This window comes from Lithobates pipiens, unplaced genomic scaffold (genome assembly GCF_037356315.1).
Source record: "Lithobates pipiens isolate NorthernLeopardFrog02 unplaced genomic scaffold, aLitPip1_a1.2 Scaffold_19, whole genome shotgun sequence".
Classification (NCBI taxonomy): domain Eukaryota; kingdom Metazoa; phylum Chordata; class Amphibia; order Anura; family Ranidae; genus Lithobates; species Lithobates pipiens.
The window spans coordinates 407,022,668-407,041,281 of record NW_027507764.1 but is presented as its reverse complement, the minus strand read 5'-3'; the positions used below and the strand labels follow the sequence as shown (position 1 = coordinate 407,041,281).

Sequence of the window (18,614 nt, the reverse complement as noted above, 5' to 3'; positions counted from 1 at the left end):
CTTGAAAGCGCTTTATGTGTGACACTGTGTGAGCGTTCCAGGTGCTTATTTGCTGTAAAGATATATTAGTAAAGCTAGACTGCAGTTATAATGTGCATATATTTTCAGACACTGGATTTTGGTTTTCATTTCAGCAGCTTGTGCTGTGATTTTTACTGTTTGGAGAGGGGAAAACGGCCAGCAGGATGCCAGTATCCATCTCACAGAAGGCTGTTGATTATAGAGTATTTGTTAAATGCACAATGACCTCAAACATTTTCTTGGCCAAGCTGCATCTAGTGTAGTGGAATGTATATGCCCTGTTCAGTTTTCTATTACAGCTTTGCACATTTTAAAAACATATTTCGGTCTTTGTGATGGCGTCGGGGCTGGTTCCCAAAATTGGCAGAACAGAATTCTAATCCCTCTGGCATGTAGCACAATTCGCATGTGTTTTTTAGCTGGTTGTCAGGAGTTCTGTCTCCATAAGATGGAAAGGAGGGCGGTGACAATGGCACTCCAAGGATGGCAGCAGTGCCGAGCAAGTGACCCTCTTTGGTCTTGAATTCCTCCCTCCACCCTGAATCTATTGCACTGGCTAAAATGGAGAAAAAAAAAAGACCAATCTATGGCAATACACTAGGATCTTCAAGTCCTCACCTACAAATACTGTCATGTTGTATGTGGGATGCGCTACACTCTGTGAATGGTCTCGCAGCCTAGGACCTGTGACATGTCCCAGAAGGTTGCGGGGAGGGATGGGCCAACTTCTGCTGGGATTGCCTAGGTGGTTCCAATAGAAGAGGGAGCAGGTTTTAACCAGTAAAAAAAGCATTATTTCTGTTTTCCACTGATTCACTTTAGGGGTTCATTTATAAAGGGGGAAAAATTACTGTTTGCTTCAGAATTCAGTAAAAAGTAATGAACAATACCCATAATATGTGTGTGAAATATCTGTTTCTATTTAATTTCCTAACATTCCATACCAAGAGGAAATAACCTGTATGGTACACTGAGCAGACTAGACTATGTTCAGAGCCACTTACAGAGCAGCTACAGCAGACTGGTTTCAGGGCTGGAAAGAGCTGCTGAGGCGAGGCATAAGGCAAGTATTTATGCCCTAATTCTCTGCCTAAGCAAGCAATTAACCCTTGCAGTGTAGTGGAAGCCACTAAAAACATTCAACCAGAAGAGGAAATATGAAGGAGGCCTATTCACTGTGTATAAAGTGTATGGAGATTGCTGTATATTTTTCTTAATTTTATTTATTTTTTGTTTTGTTTAAAATAAAAAAGATCGTGCTTTACCTACTCTCTCTAGGATACTGCACGAAAAGGTCCCTTACTGCCTCTTCCCACAATCCCCTGCCAGGGTTGTCGGCCTCTCCCTCATCTGGGTGCCTTCTTAACAAGCCAGGTGCTTAGTAGGCATCTGTGTGCATTGATAAGCCGGTCACAAGCATCGGCACCCCAAACGTATAGCTATGACGGCTTGCGGGATTGTGCTGACCCACCGCAGTATGACTGTAGTTGGTCGGCAAGTGGTTAAGGTAAAAGACCTTTAGACTTTAGAATCCCTATAATCCAAAATGCTCAACCTCTATTTGTCAGGGTGGATTTGATTTAAATAGTGTTGATTTCAATCGCTAGTAAAAAGTCTCAATTTAAAGAGGAAGTAAACCCTGATGGGTTTACTTCCTCTTTCATTCCCTGCAAAGGCAAAGCATAATGGACTACTATGCATCGCATAGTAGCCCATTATGTGTCACTTACCTGACACAGGAGCCAGCGAAGTCACCGCTGTCCCCTGTAGTCCGGCGCATCCATCTACTTGGTGGGGTCTCGCAGCTCCGCCGCTGTCATTCGGCGGAGCCGCGATGACGTCATCGCGCATGCGCACAGGAGCCGACACGCGCGGCAGCTCCATTGTTGGAAATGCCGCGCTCAGTGCGCCTGCGCACCGCTGTCTACGGCGCATGCGCCGTAGACAGCGGTGCCTGTCTTCGGGCCAATATCTCCTAAATCGTATAGGTTTAGGAGATATTTCTTGGACCTACAGGTAAGCCTTAATCTAGGCTTACCTGTAGGTCAAAGTGTTTTGTAAGGGTTTACAACCACTTTAATTCATAATTTTTACAGAGCAACTGTCATCTGTCACGGAGTGGCTCCTCCTCTGATCTGCTGTTGACTCACCGACAGTCCTATTCACCTTAAGAACCCATTCACACCTGAGCGTTTTGTCGCTTGAAGCCTGAAGCTACAAAACGCTGGAGGGGAAAAAATCCATTATTCTCAATGGAGATGGTTCACATCTCCACTCCAAGTCGCCTGAAGCTCAAACAAGTTCCGGACCCTTTTTTGTCGCGCGAATCGGGCTGATTTGGGCGTTTTTATTCCCATAGAAACTAATGGAAACGCTCGATTCAAGCGACAACGAGCGTTTCTATGGGCGTTTTGTCGCTGTATCTGCTCAGGAGGAAATATCATTTACATAATTTACATAAGGAAATAACAGATGAAAAGCAGAAGCAGATGAAAAAAGATGAATATTTTTCCTATTGGCTGAAAAAAAAACGCCAAAGTTAAAAAACGCGCAAATCGCTGTATGCAAATGCGCGACAAAACGCCGTTAAAAACGCTCAACAACGCTACGCTGAGGTGTGAATGCAGAGTAATGGGATGACTGGTGATGCATCAGTTACACAACAAGGTGAGGGGCGTGGCGGCAGCAGGTGAGTGGATACCAGCTAACAGGTGCTGCCATGATGGATCTGAAATGACAGGTGTTCTTTAAATGTAAGGACATGCCCTTCGACTTTGCACCGAATCAACTCAACACTTCCGGATATTTGCTGGCGTTGCTTGTCATCTAAAGGAACCTTACTTCACATTTGGTGGGCATGCCCCCCTGCGAGGAAGTTCTGGCAAAAGATCCTTGATTTGTACTGCAAACTTATGGCGACCTCCATCGCACCCTCTCCTGAGATGGCTCTGCTATCTCTGCTCCCGGGACCGCTTAAGTCAGTCAAGAAAGACGTTCTGCGTCACTTTTTGGCGGCTGCTAGAACGGTGTTGCCCAGACATTGGAAGTCAACGAGCATGCCTTCCCTAGGGGATTGGGCAATTGAAGTGGACCGAATTAAAACTTTGGAAAGAATGTTGTCGCAGGAAACGGGTAGGGAGGAACAATTCTCTAAGACCTGGACCTCATGGTCGATGTTTCGATATTCCTCAGAGTTTATCTCATGGGCCACAGAGGACTCTACCAATACACCTGTGTGATCAGGGTGGAATGTATATCTTTTGATCCCTACGCTCTTTACTGTCCTGACCCCTCTTTCCTCACTCTCTTCCCCCTTTCTTCCCTCCCCTATACAAGTTGCAGTAATACCCGATTACTTAAGTTATGACCTCTAGTCTCATTAGACCAGCATGGTGGCACATACAGAGCTTCCCCCCCAGAGTGAACGTTGTCAGAATGAACACAATAGCCCTAGTCTACCTGTAATGAGTGGGCAACACCCGCTGAGAGGATAGTGTTGCGCACACACACCCACTTTAACTTGGACTAATCATGGTAGGACTACAGGCTCTCTTACCATACTACCTAAACCGAAGCTCAAAACAAACACTTTAACCTCGTGACAGTTCGACACCACTGTAGTACAGTGGATTTCTCTGTGGTTTCTTTTTTATGGTTATGTAACAATGTAAAACGAATATGTTGGAATATTCTGTATTTTTTTTTCCCCCTCCTATCTTGCTTCTATATCTCAATAAAAATAAGATTGAATTAAATGTAAGGACATAATCTTGCTGGTAGTTGAAATCTTAAATATTTACAAACAAAATGAAAGATTCGTATTTAGAATAATAAGTCAGTTTAGTAAAATGGCGATATGAGAACCGATTCAATCATACAGTTTGTAGTGTACATAGATTTGACAAGACAATGGGATAAAGGAGTATTCCTGAATTTTTGTCATGGTTATGCAATAGAAGAATGCAGATCACTGGCTTATGTGCAAGAGACATCAGTCCTGAAATCATCTGTACCAATCAGTACCCCCTGCCAGTGCCATCTGCCATTGCTGCCTATCAATGCCCACCAGTGGTGCCAATGTGCCACCTAGCAGTGCTGCCTATCAGTGTAACCCATCTGTGCCTATTATTTACACCTATTGCCAGCTATCAGTGCCACCTATTAGTGCCGCCTCTCAGTTCCCACCAGTGCCGCTCTGTGCCCATCGGTGCCGCCTTATCGTTGCCCATTGCTGCAGCCTTATCTGCATACATCAATGAAGAAAAATGACCCGTTTTTTTCGGTCTTTTTCCTTTTTATTTATTTTTTTACAAAAAAAAATGCAGGGGGGATCAAATGCCACCAAAAGAAAACTATTTGTGGGGAAGAAATAACAATTTCATTTTGGGTACAGTGTTGTATTGACATTCAATTATCATTCAAAGTGCGACAGCGCTGAACGCAGAAAATTGGTCTGGGCAGGAGGGGGGTTTAAGTGCCCAGTAAGCAAATGGTTAAATCATAGATTTGTATCCACCCTGCTGTTCGTGTAATCTGTGGTATCAGGCAGAAATCTGGATGCCCTCAGGTCTAGTTGCTGTTGAATATTTGCTTGAAAGCTGGATAAACCTGTACAGTACCTTAAAGTATTCTTACTTTTAGTATTCATTTTCATATTCATATTGCACCCAAAAACTTAAATGTATTTTATTGGGATTTTACGTGATCGACAACCACAAAGTGGCACATAATGAATGTGAAGTGTAAGGAAAATGATAAATGGTTTTAAACGATGTTTACAAAATAAACACCCACTCTTCTAACCACTTGAAGACAAAGCCCTTTCTGACATTTTTTTTTTTATTTACAAAATGTGTAATATATAAATATATATATATAATATATATAATTTATTTTATTTTTATTTTTTTGATAGAAAATTACTCTGAACCCCCAAACATTGTTTGCTTTAAAAAAAAAAAAAAAAGGCTCTACAGATTAAGATGGTGGGTGTTGCAAACATTTTTTTTACAAAGTATTTGTGCAGCGATTTATTTATTTAACGCAATTTTTTGGGGGGAAAAACACTTTTTTGAATTTTAATGCACAAAAACACACTATATTTCCCAAATATTTGATAAAATATTAAAGATGATCTTATGCCAAGTACATAGATACCAAACACGACATGCTTCAAATCACAACAGTCCCGCGCCGACAAACTACATACATATGTTTAAAAGCCTTTACAGGTTACCACTTTAGATTTACAGAGGTCTACTGTTAAAATGACTGCCTTCGATCTGACGTTCGTGGTGATACCTCACATGCATGGTGCAATTGCTGTTTACATATGACAAGAGACAGACGCTTGTGTTCGCCTTGCATGGGGGGACAGGGGTGTGTGTTTTTTTTTTTTTTTTTTTTTTTTTTTTTTTTTTTATTGGGTCTATTAGACTCTAGATCTCTCCTCTGCCCAAGATTGGTGTGATCAGATGCTTTCCCAATGGCATTCTTTATATCCGGCAAAACCGAAGTCATGAAATGCTTGTAGCTTCCGGTTTCTTAGGCCATAGAGATGATTGGAGTAGGGCTGCATTCAAGTAAAATCAACTGTTTCCACCTGAATTCCGGGTTGGCCTGTGAATATGGGAACTACTGGTGCTGCAGTGGTGGGCTCCCAATTAGGATTGGCAAATTCTGCAGAAAGGACACTATGGACTCGACGGGCCTGTGTTCATCTTCTTGGTGGCTGCGGGACACTACTTGTGCTAGCCACCGCAACTTGAACTGCATTTATGGGACTCACCAGATCACGACATGATACTGCGGTGCTTGATGTACGACCAGGGTGTACTAGGCCGCTGGTGCTTGCCAGTTCACCAGAAGGATGAGTGGCACTAGTACTGGCTCACTGCTCCATAAGAGAGCCCTGGGGTTCTTGCACCTCAACAACAGAACAATGGGGTTGGATATGCCTGACCTTGGCTTTGAGGACAGAGTAGTGGTCCCTGCTATCTGTCAGGGTGCTGCTGCTGTCTGCTGGATCGTACTCTGAGCCTGATCAGTGAAAAATCTGAAAACTGCAATTGGTGACAGGGAGTGAAGAGGTTAACGTTGGGGGGGGGGGGGGGGGGGGGGGGGGGGGGGGGAGACAAGTGTGCCTACCTGTACCGTGTCAGTTTAGTGTTGGTGCAACTCGCTATAAGACATCCTCTCTTGAAAGGAAAATAATTCAGAGAGGGAAATTACATAATTTCCCCTGCCTGTGTTTACACTTGCAGGCAGGGGAAGCATTTTCATTCACCAGAAACGATCAGCAGGTCCAGGCCAGAAATCATTGGCCTGGGCCTGAAGACTGATCGGTTCTGCAATGAATCTGATCGACGTACGGGTATGTGGTTTTGCGCACCCGTGCCATTTTGCCGGCTAAATCAGTGTGAGCTGGTCAGCAAGTGGTTAAATTACAACCTCAATCTTCTTATAGAGGTGTTTTTCCTTTGAATATCAGTGCATATTATATAATACGTCACAGTTCCTCATAAGTGCTCCAATATACAATTTAAACGTGCTCCGCCGATGTGTCCCACCACATTTCACTGCTGCCGCTTGCCTCCAAAATATGACCTACACTCTGTGCATGGTGACCTTACCTTTCTCAGCAATCTGGGCCAATACCCTGCAGTAATCCACCAGAAGAGTCTATGCCTGGTTCAACATGTAGTAACACTGCTCACCTTTATTTACCTAAAAAGAATAAAACACTACTCAAATATAGAGCACTAAAAATCCAGTGCTCTACATAAAGCGCCTTCTTAAAATCTTCTAAACATTGACTCCTTAACCACTTTCAGACTGGACCATTTTGCTGGCTTAAGACCAGACCACTTTTTGTGATTCGGCACTGCGCAGCTTTAACTGACAATTGCGCGGTCGTGCGACGTGGCTCCCAAACAAAATTGACGTCCTTATTGTCCCACAAATAGAGCTTTCTTTTGGTGGTATTTGATCACACCTGCGGTTTTTATTTTTTTGCGCTATAAACAAAAAAAGAGCGACAATTTTGAAAAACAAAACGCATTATTTTTTTACTTTTTTCCATAATATCCCCAAAAATATATTCTATATATTATATACGTATTCTTCTACATTTTTTTTTTTTTTTTACCAAAAATATCACAATAAGCGATTGATTAGTTTGTGCAAAATTTATAGTATTTACAAAATGGGGGATAGTTTTATGGCATTTTTATTAATAAAAAAAAAAAAAAATTATATATATATATATATATATATATATATATATATATATATATATATATATATATATATATATATATATATATATATATATATATATATATATATATATATATATATATATATAATGATATAATTTTTTTTTTTTTAAACTAGTATTGGCGATCAGCGTTTTTTTTTTATTTTTTTTTTTTTATTTTTTTTTATTGTGACTGCGACATTATGGCGGACACATTGGACATTTTTTTAAACATTTTTGGGACCAGTCATTTATACAGCAATCAGTGCTATAGAAATGCACTGATTCCTGTGTAAATGACACTGGCAGTGAAGGGGCTAACCAGGGGGGGGCATTGTAGGGGTTAAGTGTGTCCTAGGGGCGTGTTACTGTGGGGGGCGTGGCTGTGTGTTAGTGAACACTGATCTTTGCTCCAATCACAGGGAGCAGAGATCAGTGTCACTTGTTGCTAGGCAGAACGGGAAGAGGCTGTTTACTTCCGCATCTCCCCATTCAGCCACCCCGTGAGATGATCACGGGTATCCCCTCACAAGCGACCGGCACACGCACGTGATGGCAGGACGGCAATTTCAAATGGACATACCTGTACGTCAGTTTGGCTGCCCATGCCATTCTGCCGACGTACATGGCCGTGCGCCGGTCAGGAAGTGGTTAAAGGACTAGTATTGATTTATTATATTGATTTGCATATGATATTTTTATATTTATCATATTTATTTTTTTATTTTATCAATTCAGTTTTATCAATTCATATTGACATTTTAGGTGTGGGAAAGCACAACCGTGATTGGCGCCAACATTTTTATTTTGTATGTTTCTTTTGTATTGTTGGTAAGCGTGGAGATGTTTTTTGTTTTCACATTCTAATTGGCTTATTTATAATTTAATCGCAACGCATATGCATACCTGTTTACAAACATTCTGGGAGGGAGAAAGTACTGCTGGGCAGTATACTCTGCAAAGTGAGGTTTGTTTAAAAACAAAAATACCAGTAATAAAAAAAAAAAAAGTTTAAAGATCTATATATACAAATAGTGACACTTACCTGTCCAGCGCGCCCGCGATGTCGGCACCCGAAGCCGATCTCTAGATCGTCTCTCGAGTGCTGCCGCCGCCATCTTGGGTATGGGAATCAGGAAATGGAGCCTTTCGGCTTCATTTCCCAGTTCCCTACTGCGCGAGTCGCGCTGTGCAATAAGGACGGTCCCCGCTGCCTCTGAGATCTGTGCGTTTCCCAGCAGGCAGCGGGGCACTTGCGGAAAGGGGCGGGCACTTGCGGAAAGAGGCGTAATCTACGCCCCTTTCCGCAGAGAGCTATCCCGGAAGTGGGTGAAGATACCTGTACTGTACAGGTATCTGCACCCCCCTCCCCCCTGAAAGGTGCCAATTGTGGCGCCGGAGGGGGGGAGGGTTCCGATGAGCGGAAGGTCCACTTTAGGGTGGACCTCCGCTTTAAACACTAAAACAACATTGGCAAAAAATATAGCTTCACTTTAACTGGTTGGTCAGAGATGCTCAGGTGAAACATAAGGATTCTTAATTTAGCTCTCTGGACTCATGTCTAGACATTAGTCTTTAGACTTTTTTATATAATGCAGCCATTTAAACAAATTCTGTTATTCAGTTGTTGTGCTTTTATAATATTTTCTAGTCTGATTGTCATAGTCCAAAATGATTGGCCTGGGGAAAATATGTATTTTGATTTCAGATGGAATAGCCCCACCTACTACTTAAAACCCAACCAGTTCTCTTAATAAAGTATAGGCTCGTTACAAGGTAGACTTGAATGCCACCCCAACCAGATAGCTTGTTATGAAAATCACTGGTTTTAGTAATAGCCTAAGACTTAAGCTGTGAAGGACAGGTACAGACCAGCATGGGGCTCACTCCACACACCTGTAGCAGATGATGCAAGCCTGAAAAAGGAGTGCCGCACACCGTTGGTAACGTCCAAGAGAAACTATTGGAGACTTCTCAGACAGAACATGGTTCTGCCATAGTGTTCCGTCTGAGCAGTCTCCAATAGTTTCTTTTGGATGAAACCACTGGTGTGCGAACCTTTTCAGCTGGCATAGAATTGTATTGTTCTCTTAATTATAAGCTGATGTCGGCACCATCCCCCGTTTCATACTTCAGAAAGAAGCTGGGGGTGATGCTGGGAAGCAAAAGGTGCTGGGTCTGGCGGAGGATCAAAGGACAGTGGGAGTCAGCTGCCAGAGTCTGCTAAATGCTGAGACCAGGGGAGGTGGATACTAGGGGGAGCCACAGCTGCAGAGAGGTACGGGATCTGTAGGAGGAGTTCTGTCCTCCCTTCTGCCAACTCCTAAGACTAGGAGGGGACAGAGACTGAGGGGGTTGTTGTAGCTAGGGCCACATGAAATGGCCCAGCGGGCCTTGTGTTTGATACATGTGGTGTTTGCCTAGCTTAACTCTACAGGTTGGCTGTGGAATGGTTTGCATGCTAGATGACCATTTTGTTCCCCTTCATTTCTCTACAGTAATCCACCTACTTGTCTAATCTATAAATTCAAAGCACCTTTTATCCGAAATTTACAGTTTCTTTTCGGTAGTTATTGCATCTAACTTCCCTTTCCCCACATGTATGCTTAAGAGTTGACATTAATTTAAGTAATTATCGTTTGAATGTGTGTTTGGAAAATAATGGCTATAGCATAATCCAATTTTTAACTTTTCTGTGCAAATGTTTTCTTTCCTTGTAGGCACATAATGATCAAGCTGACTTGGTTTGGGAACTGAATGAATAATAAGATGCCCAAAACATTATCCACAAAAGTAACCCCAAGTGAGAATTCTGACAGTGACTGCAACATCATGGTAGAGAAACAAACCGGAAGAAAGGTAGGTGAAACTGCTTTCTGTAGAACTTTTCTCATTTCTGTAGAATAGGATAAACTGATTTAAGGCACCACCAGATGTTTTCATTTGCTTTTCCCTTAAATAGGTTGTTTTTGCAAAATAAATCCTATTTTTCCATGTCTCAAGCAGCTGGCTCTGGATGTTCCGGATGTCTTCCTGTGCTTGCTGGAATGCATGGAAAACAGCTGGTGGGTTTCTTGAAGAACTTGCTTTCGTCTTACACATAGGCCTTTATTGTTCAGATTCATTTTACTGGTCAGGTTTTCATTTCAACATTTAATCCTTTTTATATGCAAGTAAAGACTCACAAAATGAAAATCTACATATGTAACTAAGTTAATGATTATTTGACTGTACAAATCTTCACACTTAACCAGTAATCCCGGTACTTCTACAGGTTTTCCAATAGTTTTTTTTTTTTTTTTTTTGACTTTTTGTAAGCTAGGGCTCTGGAAATCCATATTTTAGATGTTACATACTTATCCTTGTAACAGATACTAAAAAAGCTCCAGAGAACTTAGTTGGATAGTTAAAAATGTAAAGTGTTTTTTAAAATGCAGTTGGTGAAAGCGTCCAGATTTGTATTGCATTCTGTAATCCTCTATTATAGCGGGATTCAGGTAGAGCGGAGGGTCAGCGGTAGAAATGATGGAGTGACCTCCTCAATGTGCTGCTTTTTCATTGTCCAGTCTGGGCTGTGTTTTATTTTATTTTTTGTTTTTACAAAGTGCTCTTGATTAGGCTTAATGACAAAATTGGCTGCAAGGAATTGCATTTTTTTGGCTGATGAGAGTCCTCATATACATATTGTATTTTGGCTATATATTTTTCTGTATTTATGGCTGGTTCACACTACAATTTCTATGTGCGCTAAATGCCAGTTGTTTTATGTGGTATTCTTCTCTCCAGATATTGCATGATTCTTTGTAATATCTGAAATATTATTTCTACACCATTATTAATATTTTGGGATGTTGTATCGAGCTATAGACCTAAGTTTTGTATCTTTTAATAACAAAAGATTGCTCTGTATATGTGTTCAGAATTGTGACACATTTATCATCCATTATAACGACTGGTTTGCTTTGATGTAATAATGTTGTTCACATTTTATTTGCATGTTAAGATTATGTCTGCATTCCATTAGTACTTCACTACATGCACTCTCAAGTGAATTTTACTGTAATCTATGTAGCTGTTCCATTAAATTTCATACCTTCTGTCTTTGACTGCATTTCCTGTACTTATGGTGTAGTCAAATATTAGTGTCCAGTTTATAGATCATTTCTCTATCTGGGCACTCAGAAAAAAAACATACCCTATATTTGGTAAAGTGTCGTCTGCTTTTTTAGCAGTTAAAATTCTATAATCTATTTAAAGCTTAAATTGAGCTTCTAATAAAAATGCTAAAATTGAATTAATTTGTTTGGATGCTGAATGTCTTGAACTCCTCAGAACACTGACAGTTTGAGTAGATCCTGTCTTTTTTAACTTCTGAAAGTAAGATGAGATATGCAGCATCCACGTGCAGCAGCTGCTTCACAAGTTTTATGTCAGGGTAACCTTGAAGAGTCACTTTTACTTCAGAGAAGCTCATTTTTATGAAGTGTGCTTGTGTCAGTGCTCTCTCAGAAGACATCTGTCTTGCTTTGTCTCATAAAAGCTGTTAGTCACTTCTTCTCTTCCTCTTCATATTCCCCATACACACTAAACATTTCTGTTAATGTGTTACATTATGTATTTTATTAGCAAGGCTCAGTGCATTTATCAAAAGGGATGGCGCAAGGAGGCCTTTCATGCAGTGTTGGTCCATTTGATAGGTAGACTGCTGACTGCTTAATGCAAAAAAAAAAAAAAAAATGGACAGGTTTATGATTTCTGTTGATTTTAACAACTTATCAGATGTAACCAGTTAAATTATGCTTTTGTTTGCTAACTTCCTCTGAACATATGTTGTTGGAAATTACAGCACCTTAACCACTTTGTTACCGAGCCTATTTCTGAGATTTGGTGTTTACAAGTCAAGCAGTTTTATTTTTATTTTTTGCAAGAAAATTACTTAGACCCCCCCCCCCCCTTAAAAAAAAAAAATTATATATATATATATATATATATATATATATATATATATATATATATATATTATAAATTTCCTAACACCCTAGAGAGTAAAATGGTGGTCGTTGCAATACTTTCACACCGTATTTGCACATTTTTTTGGGGAAAAAATTCACTTTTTTTTAATAAAAAAAAAAATAAGACCACAATAAAGTTATCCCAATTTTTTTTATGTTGTGAAAGATAATGTTATGCCGAGTAAATTGATACCCAACATGTCACGCTTCAAAATAGGCAACGTTTAGAAAAATTCTACAGGTTGCATGTTTTGAGTTAAAGGAGGGCTAGAATTATTGCTCTTGCTCTACCAATCGTGGCGATGCCTCACGTGTGTGGTTTGAACACCGCTTTCTTATGTGGTCGCTAATCACGTATGCGTTCGCTTCGGAGAGACGGGCGCGTTTTTACTTTTTTTTTTCTTATTTATTTTACCTTTTTATTTTTTCACTGTTCTTTAAAAAAAAAAAAAAATAATTGTCACTTTTATTCCTATTACAAGGAATGTAAACATCTCTTGTAATAGAAAAAAAGCATGACAGAACCTCTTAAATATGAGATTTGGGGTCAAAAAGACCTCAGATGTCGTCATATTTACAGTAAAGTGCAATATAAAAAAGAAAAAAAATTGTCATTTGAAAAAAATTACAAAAAAAGTCCCTTTTAAGCAGTATGGGTGGAAATTACATTTTTGACGTTGCTTCCACCTTGCAGTGTCATGGAGATGGGTGGGGGCCATCTTTCCCTCACTCGTCTCCATGCACAGCTAGGGAACGGACCGATCGCTGCCGACAGCTCTGGTAAGCGATGGATGGCAACGGAGCAGAGGGGGGGGACCACTTTTATCTGAAAGAGAATCGTCGGCTCTTGAAGAGGATACCGGGGTTTTGTTAGCTAGCTGCTACCATAACACCGGTATTCCTCTTCAAAGACAGGACGTTCAGGAACGTCCTAAAGGAAGGAAGTGGTTAAAGTGATATTAACCTCACAATTGTTGTTTTTTAAGCAATTTCAACAAATGATTAAAAAATTCCTTATTATGCAGCCTCTTCTTCATCATTTAGATCCTTGCTTTCATTCCAGTTTAAGTTGGTCCCTCTGCGTTAAGGTGGTCCCGTTCCCTTGCAAGGGTGCTATGAAGCCACCCTTGCTTTGTGCTCCTGGCTGGGATTAGAGTGGTGTCTATATATATATATATATATATATATATATATATATATATATATATATATATATATATATATATATATATATATATATATATATATATATATATATATATATATATTTTATAAATACCCCCCTCCATTTTTTTTTTTTTTTTTTTTTCTAGTGATCACATTCCCTCTGTTCTCAGATGCATAGGAGTTTTTTGTAGGAAAGCAGAGTGACTGTCAGGAACACCAGAGATTTCACATAAAGGAAGCAATACAAAGAGAACCGGATACTTTCTCATAAAAATACATAGTACGGCAGGCACATATCAGGAATATGATGACGTCTGTATGATGAAACCGGTTGGGTAGAGCTGGATCACATGACTCTGCCAAGTTTGGAGGTTAGCCATCTTGATGGTTGGAAACATTCCCCTGTGGATTATTGATGTACATGCAAGTCTTTACCTTTCCTTTACCTTCACAACCTTTCCTGTGGTGATTGAGTTTGCTAGATTTTAATACATTTTACATTGAACATATTACACTATATAGTGGTTTGTTTGTTTTTTATCTATGGGGGAACAATACATTCATTAAGGGGCCATATGATGTGGAATCTGTACAAGGGTACAAGAGTGCTGCGGTTCAATCATTAGGATTCTGTAACAAATGCATTCGATCACTGTATGTAGTTGTCCACACTGGATGGTAAGAGCCAGTGTGTGTGCATCTGTCGGTGGAGGATCTCTCTCACAAGATTTTGTATTTCAGACCCCACACTTATTGGACTCTTTTTGTTGAATTTTTTTGTCAAGGAGTTTGTCAGTTTTTAGCGCTGCACCTTTTTTGTATGCTTTTATGTTAATATTGGCCACCAGTGAATTGTTCAGCTGCTTTTTTCATGCATTATCCTAATACTGTAAGCACAGGTTTATTGTTTGTATTTGTTTAAGGCATATGAAGTGTTGAGGTGTTTCTATAATTACAGTATGCCTGTATATTTGTTGTTTAAGACAAGTAATTGATAGGAACCAAGAGGCATGTACATTTCAGCATTGAATTGCGAACAACTAGCTACACTCTTATGCCACGTACACACGATCAGACTATCCGATAGACTTGGATGGACAATCCGCTCGTGTGTGGGCTCCGGCGGACTTTATTTTTGCCAAAAGTCCGGCGGACTTAAAGTAGTTTGGACTCAAAAATTGACAATCCGGCCGTCTGTGTGTTAGTCCGCCGGACTTTTGAAATGAACGGACTTTCCCGTACACGGGGGAAAGTCTGTTCATTTTGAACGTGGCTCCAGGTAGACAGGACTAACGCAGGAGGTCAGTGTTGCCGCCTTCGGCAGCGAGATTGACACGTCGCTGGCCCCGTCACCTGGTATGGACTTAAAGGGGAAGCCCTACGCCGAAAAAACTGCGTGGGCCCCCCCAGGTCCATATAAGACCCTTATACGAGCCCGCAGCCTGGCCGGTCAGGAAAGGGGGTGGGGAAAAGCGAGCCCCCCCTCCTGAGCCGTACCAGGCCGTGTGCCCTCAACATGGGGGGGGTGTTTTGGGGAAGGGGGCCCTGCGGCCTCCCCACCCCAAAGCACCTTGTCCCCATGTTGATGAGGACAAGGGCCTCTTTCCCGACAACCCTGGCCGTTGGTTGTCGGGCTCTGCAGGCAGGGGGATTATCGGAATCCGGGAGCCCCCTTTAAGGGGGCCCCCAGATACCGGCCCCCCACCCTATGTGAATGAGTATGAGGTATAATGTACCCCTCCCTATTCACCTGGTGAAAAAAAAACACAACACAAGGGTTTAAAATAATTTATTGCACAGCTCCGGGGGGGGGGGGGGGGTCTTCTTCCGTCTTTAGTGGTCTTCTCGCCGGACTGCTCTGCTATCTTCTGCTAGCTCTTTTACTAGCGGAGGAGCCCAGATTTCTTCTTCGTAGCCGCCCGGGGGTCTTCTGACTTCGGGGGTCTTCCCCCCCTCTTCGGTTCTTCTTGCCGGGTTCGCTCTTTTACTAGCGTTGGCCCGGTCTTCAGTCGCCGCCACCTCTTCTTCCGCCTTCAGGGGTCTTGTCCCCCTCTTCGGTTCTTCTTGCCGGGCCTCCGCTCCTTCTTCCAGCTCTTTTACTAGCAGTGGCCTGGTCTTCTGTCGCCGCCGCCTTCTCTTATTCTTGTTCTTCTTTTTGTTCTTCTTCCTTGAGATGTTGACTCAACGCTCTCTCTGGCCGCAATGACAGGGAAGCTGTGTGCGGCAACTTATATAGGGACATCACCGGGTGATGTCCCCGCCCATTATGATGTCACAGTCCCAGCATTCTCTGGAAAAGTCCGGTTGTGTGTGTGTGTGTGTGGGCAGGTCCGCTCGTTCAGTCAGGCGGTTTGTCCGCCGGATGGTCTGATCGTGTGTACGCGGCATTAGGGCAACAGTAGGCAACCTTTGACAGGTAAAGATCTGCAGAGCTACCGGAACAACTTGAAAGATCAAAGATTATCAGGGTGATCCTTTTTATGAAATTTTACTAGCAAGCCTTAATAAGGAAAACTTTAAAATATAAAACAAATATCACCGTAAAATGTATAAACTTGGTCTACCTTCAAAGTAGACAATGGTCTGTAGGGCAGTGGATGGTGTGTGGGCAGTGTCAGTAGGGGGCTTTTTTTTAAATATCAGGGGTCTAAACAGGCCCCTTATGCTCAATGTTTGAGACCGAGAAAAGAGACCCTGTCCTCAGTCTCCATCTATGCAGCCTTAGCTGCACGGAATGAATGAACAGGAAGAAGTCTGCTTAATATATTTGCTCATTCACAAACTGAGGTATATTAAACACTGGAAAGTGTTTGCCAAATTTTTTTTGCAGTATTAAGCAGTTTAACTGCTTAAGGCTGGGTTCACACCACAGCGATGCGGGAACGCTGCGAATCCGCGGCGTTTTCCCGCATCGCATGACTCCCGCCGGCAGTTCACACTGCCCTATGCGAACGGCTGGGAGTGTCAATGAAATGTTAATGACACCCCCAGATCCGTCCGCATATCGCAGTGCGATCTGCAGACTCGCACAAGAATCGGATCGCATGGTGTGAACACCCATGCGATCCGATTCTGTTGCGGACCAAAAAAAGGGTCCCGTGCGAGTTTGCTGCGGGAGCGATGCGAATTCAGCCATACTATCTGTATGGCTGAACTCGCATCGCTACGGAGATCGGATGTGATTTGCACTGCAGTGCGGTGCGAATCACATCCGGATCTCCCCCCGCAGCAGTGTGAACCCGGCCTTATACTGCACGGACTGTGAAAAATGTAGCATTTCATTTGGAAATCAAGGTCTCAGAGTCTGGACAAAGAGTGGAAAGGCACAGAAGTTGCCTGAGGTCCAGTGTCAACTTTCCACAGGCAGTGATTTGGGGAGCCATGTCATCTGCTGGTGTTGGTCCACTGTGTTTTATTATGTCCAAATTCAGCACAGCCCTCTTCCAGGAAATTCTAGAGCACTTCATGCTTCCCTTGGCTGACCAGCTTTATAGAGAGGCCAATTTAATTTTCTAGCAGGACTTGACACTGCCAAAAGTACCAATACCTGGTTTAATAATCACGCTATCACTGTGCTTGATTGGCCAGCAAACTCGTCTGACCTAAACCCCATAGAGAATCTGAGGTATCTTCAAGAGGAAGAGGAGACCCCAGACCCAACAATGCAGATGAGCTGAAGGCCACTATCAAAGCAACCTGGGCTTCCATAACACCTCAGCAGTGCACCAGGCTGATCACTTCCATACCACACCGCATTGATGCAGTAATTCAAAGGAGTATTGGTGCAGTGCATACTGTACATGCTCATGCTTTTCAGTAAGCCAACATTTCTGTATTTAAAAATCCTTTTCTTTATCGTACAACATTGGACACAGAGTTGGGCTAATATTCATTACCTACTGGGTTATACGCCATCTCTAGGTGAATAGACACTGGTAGACAATGTCTTAGACAAGGAGTACGCCCTTATATAGCCCCTGCCATACAAAAAGTACTTCAGTTTTTTTTACCAGTGTCTGCAAGGTGGATGTGCACGTTTGTTGAACTCTCTGAGCTCCAGGTCTTTAGTCCCAAAAACTGTTTTTAAATGAATCAAGGAATTGACCGATTGGATCCATTTGAAGAAAAGCTTTTATGTTTAAATAAATGGTACCCGAGCCTCGCAAAGAAGACTTAAGCATCCGGCGAGGATTTGCCTGTAAGGTGACCTTTGGGTGCTGGACCCCACGTACTGGAATCCTGAACACCAGAGAGCTAAGGCACTCCTGCAGGGGCCTGTACGGGTCTAAGGGATTGGACCCCTAAACATGAAAGGGTACCCAGTCCTTGGAGGTCCGCAGGTGGCCGAACCTGCCGTGATGGGTGAAGACGGGTAAGTGAAACTCCCTTAGTTAATTATTGTGAGGTGCCCCAGTGATTGTAACAATCAGTCAAACTAGCTAGAGGTTTTACACCTGTGCTCGGTGACCGGGGGGTGTGGAGAGTTTGGGCTAGCTGTGTGTACAGAGTACAAAGTGCACGAGTTTTTCCTCGTCTTGACTATTTTTTTTCTTATGAATGGTCAGCGCACGAGGGTTCGCCATTCCGCACGTGCATTTGCCAAAGTGTGCAAGTGTTGGTGGCTATGGCGCACAAGGCCGCGTGTTCTCTGGATCTCCACCAAGGTGTCATTGTGAATGGTAGAGAGGATGTGTCTTTCTTGTCCCTCCACTTCATGGCCAACACGTCCTCATTTCTCATTTAATGTAGATTCCCTGTTTTGTGGCCTTTCTGTCAATCCATTTTGTGAGAAGCCCTTCCCTGTGTGTTTTTTTTTTTTTTTTTTTTTTTTTTTTTTTTAAAGGTGAAGGAACAGGGGGCAAGCTAATATAATAGTTCCCATATAAATGGTATCCTTTTTTTGAACAGGGGTTATGCCAGATCCCAGATAATTGTGGGGCTAGAGCTGGGAGTATTTGCCTTCATACATATGGAGGGTGTACACACATCCTCTAAACGATTTTAACTTGTCTAGTGTGAGACTTTGCCAATGGAACATACAGGTGTAGGACTAATTGGAGCCAGAGGTAATACATTGCTCTGCATAGAGATTTGTTTGGATCACTGTGTACTGCAACAAATCTTCATGGAAAAACAAATGATCTAATTGGGAAAAA

General features: G+C 42.1%; 1 protein-coding gene across 4 annotated transcripts in view; it reads left to right on the top strand.

Annotated features, from left to right (window-relative positions):
- Positions 1-18,614, top strand: part of ANKRD12 (ankyrin repeat domain 12) — a 174,135-nt gene that overhangs the window by 69,412 nt on the left and 86,109 nt on the right. For all 4 annotated transcript variants that reach the window (XM_077492457.1, XM_077492459.1, XM_077492456.1 and 1 more), the window contains one exon: positions 10,000-10,138. In XM_077492457.1, the coding sequence (XP_077348583.1) occupies positions 10,037-10,138 (102 nt within the window). In that variant the 5' untranslated portion in view covers positions 10,000-10,036. The remainder of the gene's footprint in view (positions 1-9,999; positions 10,139-18,614) is intronic.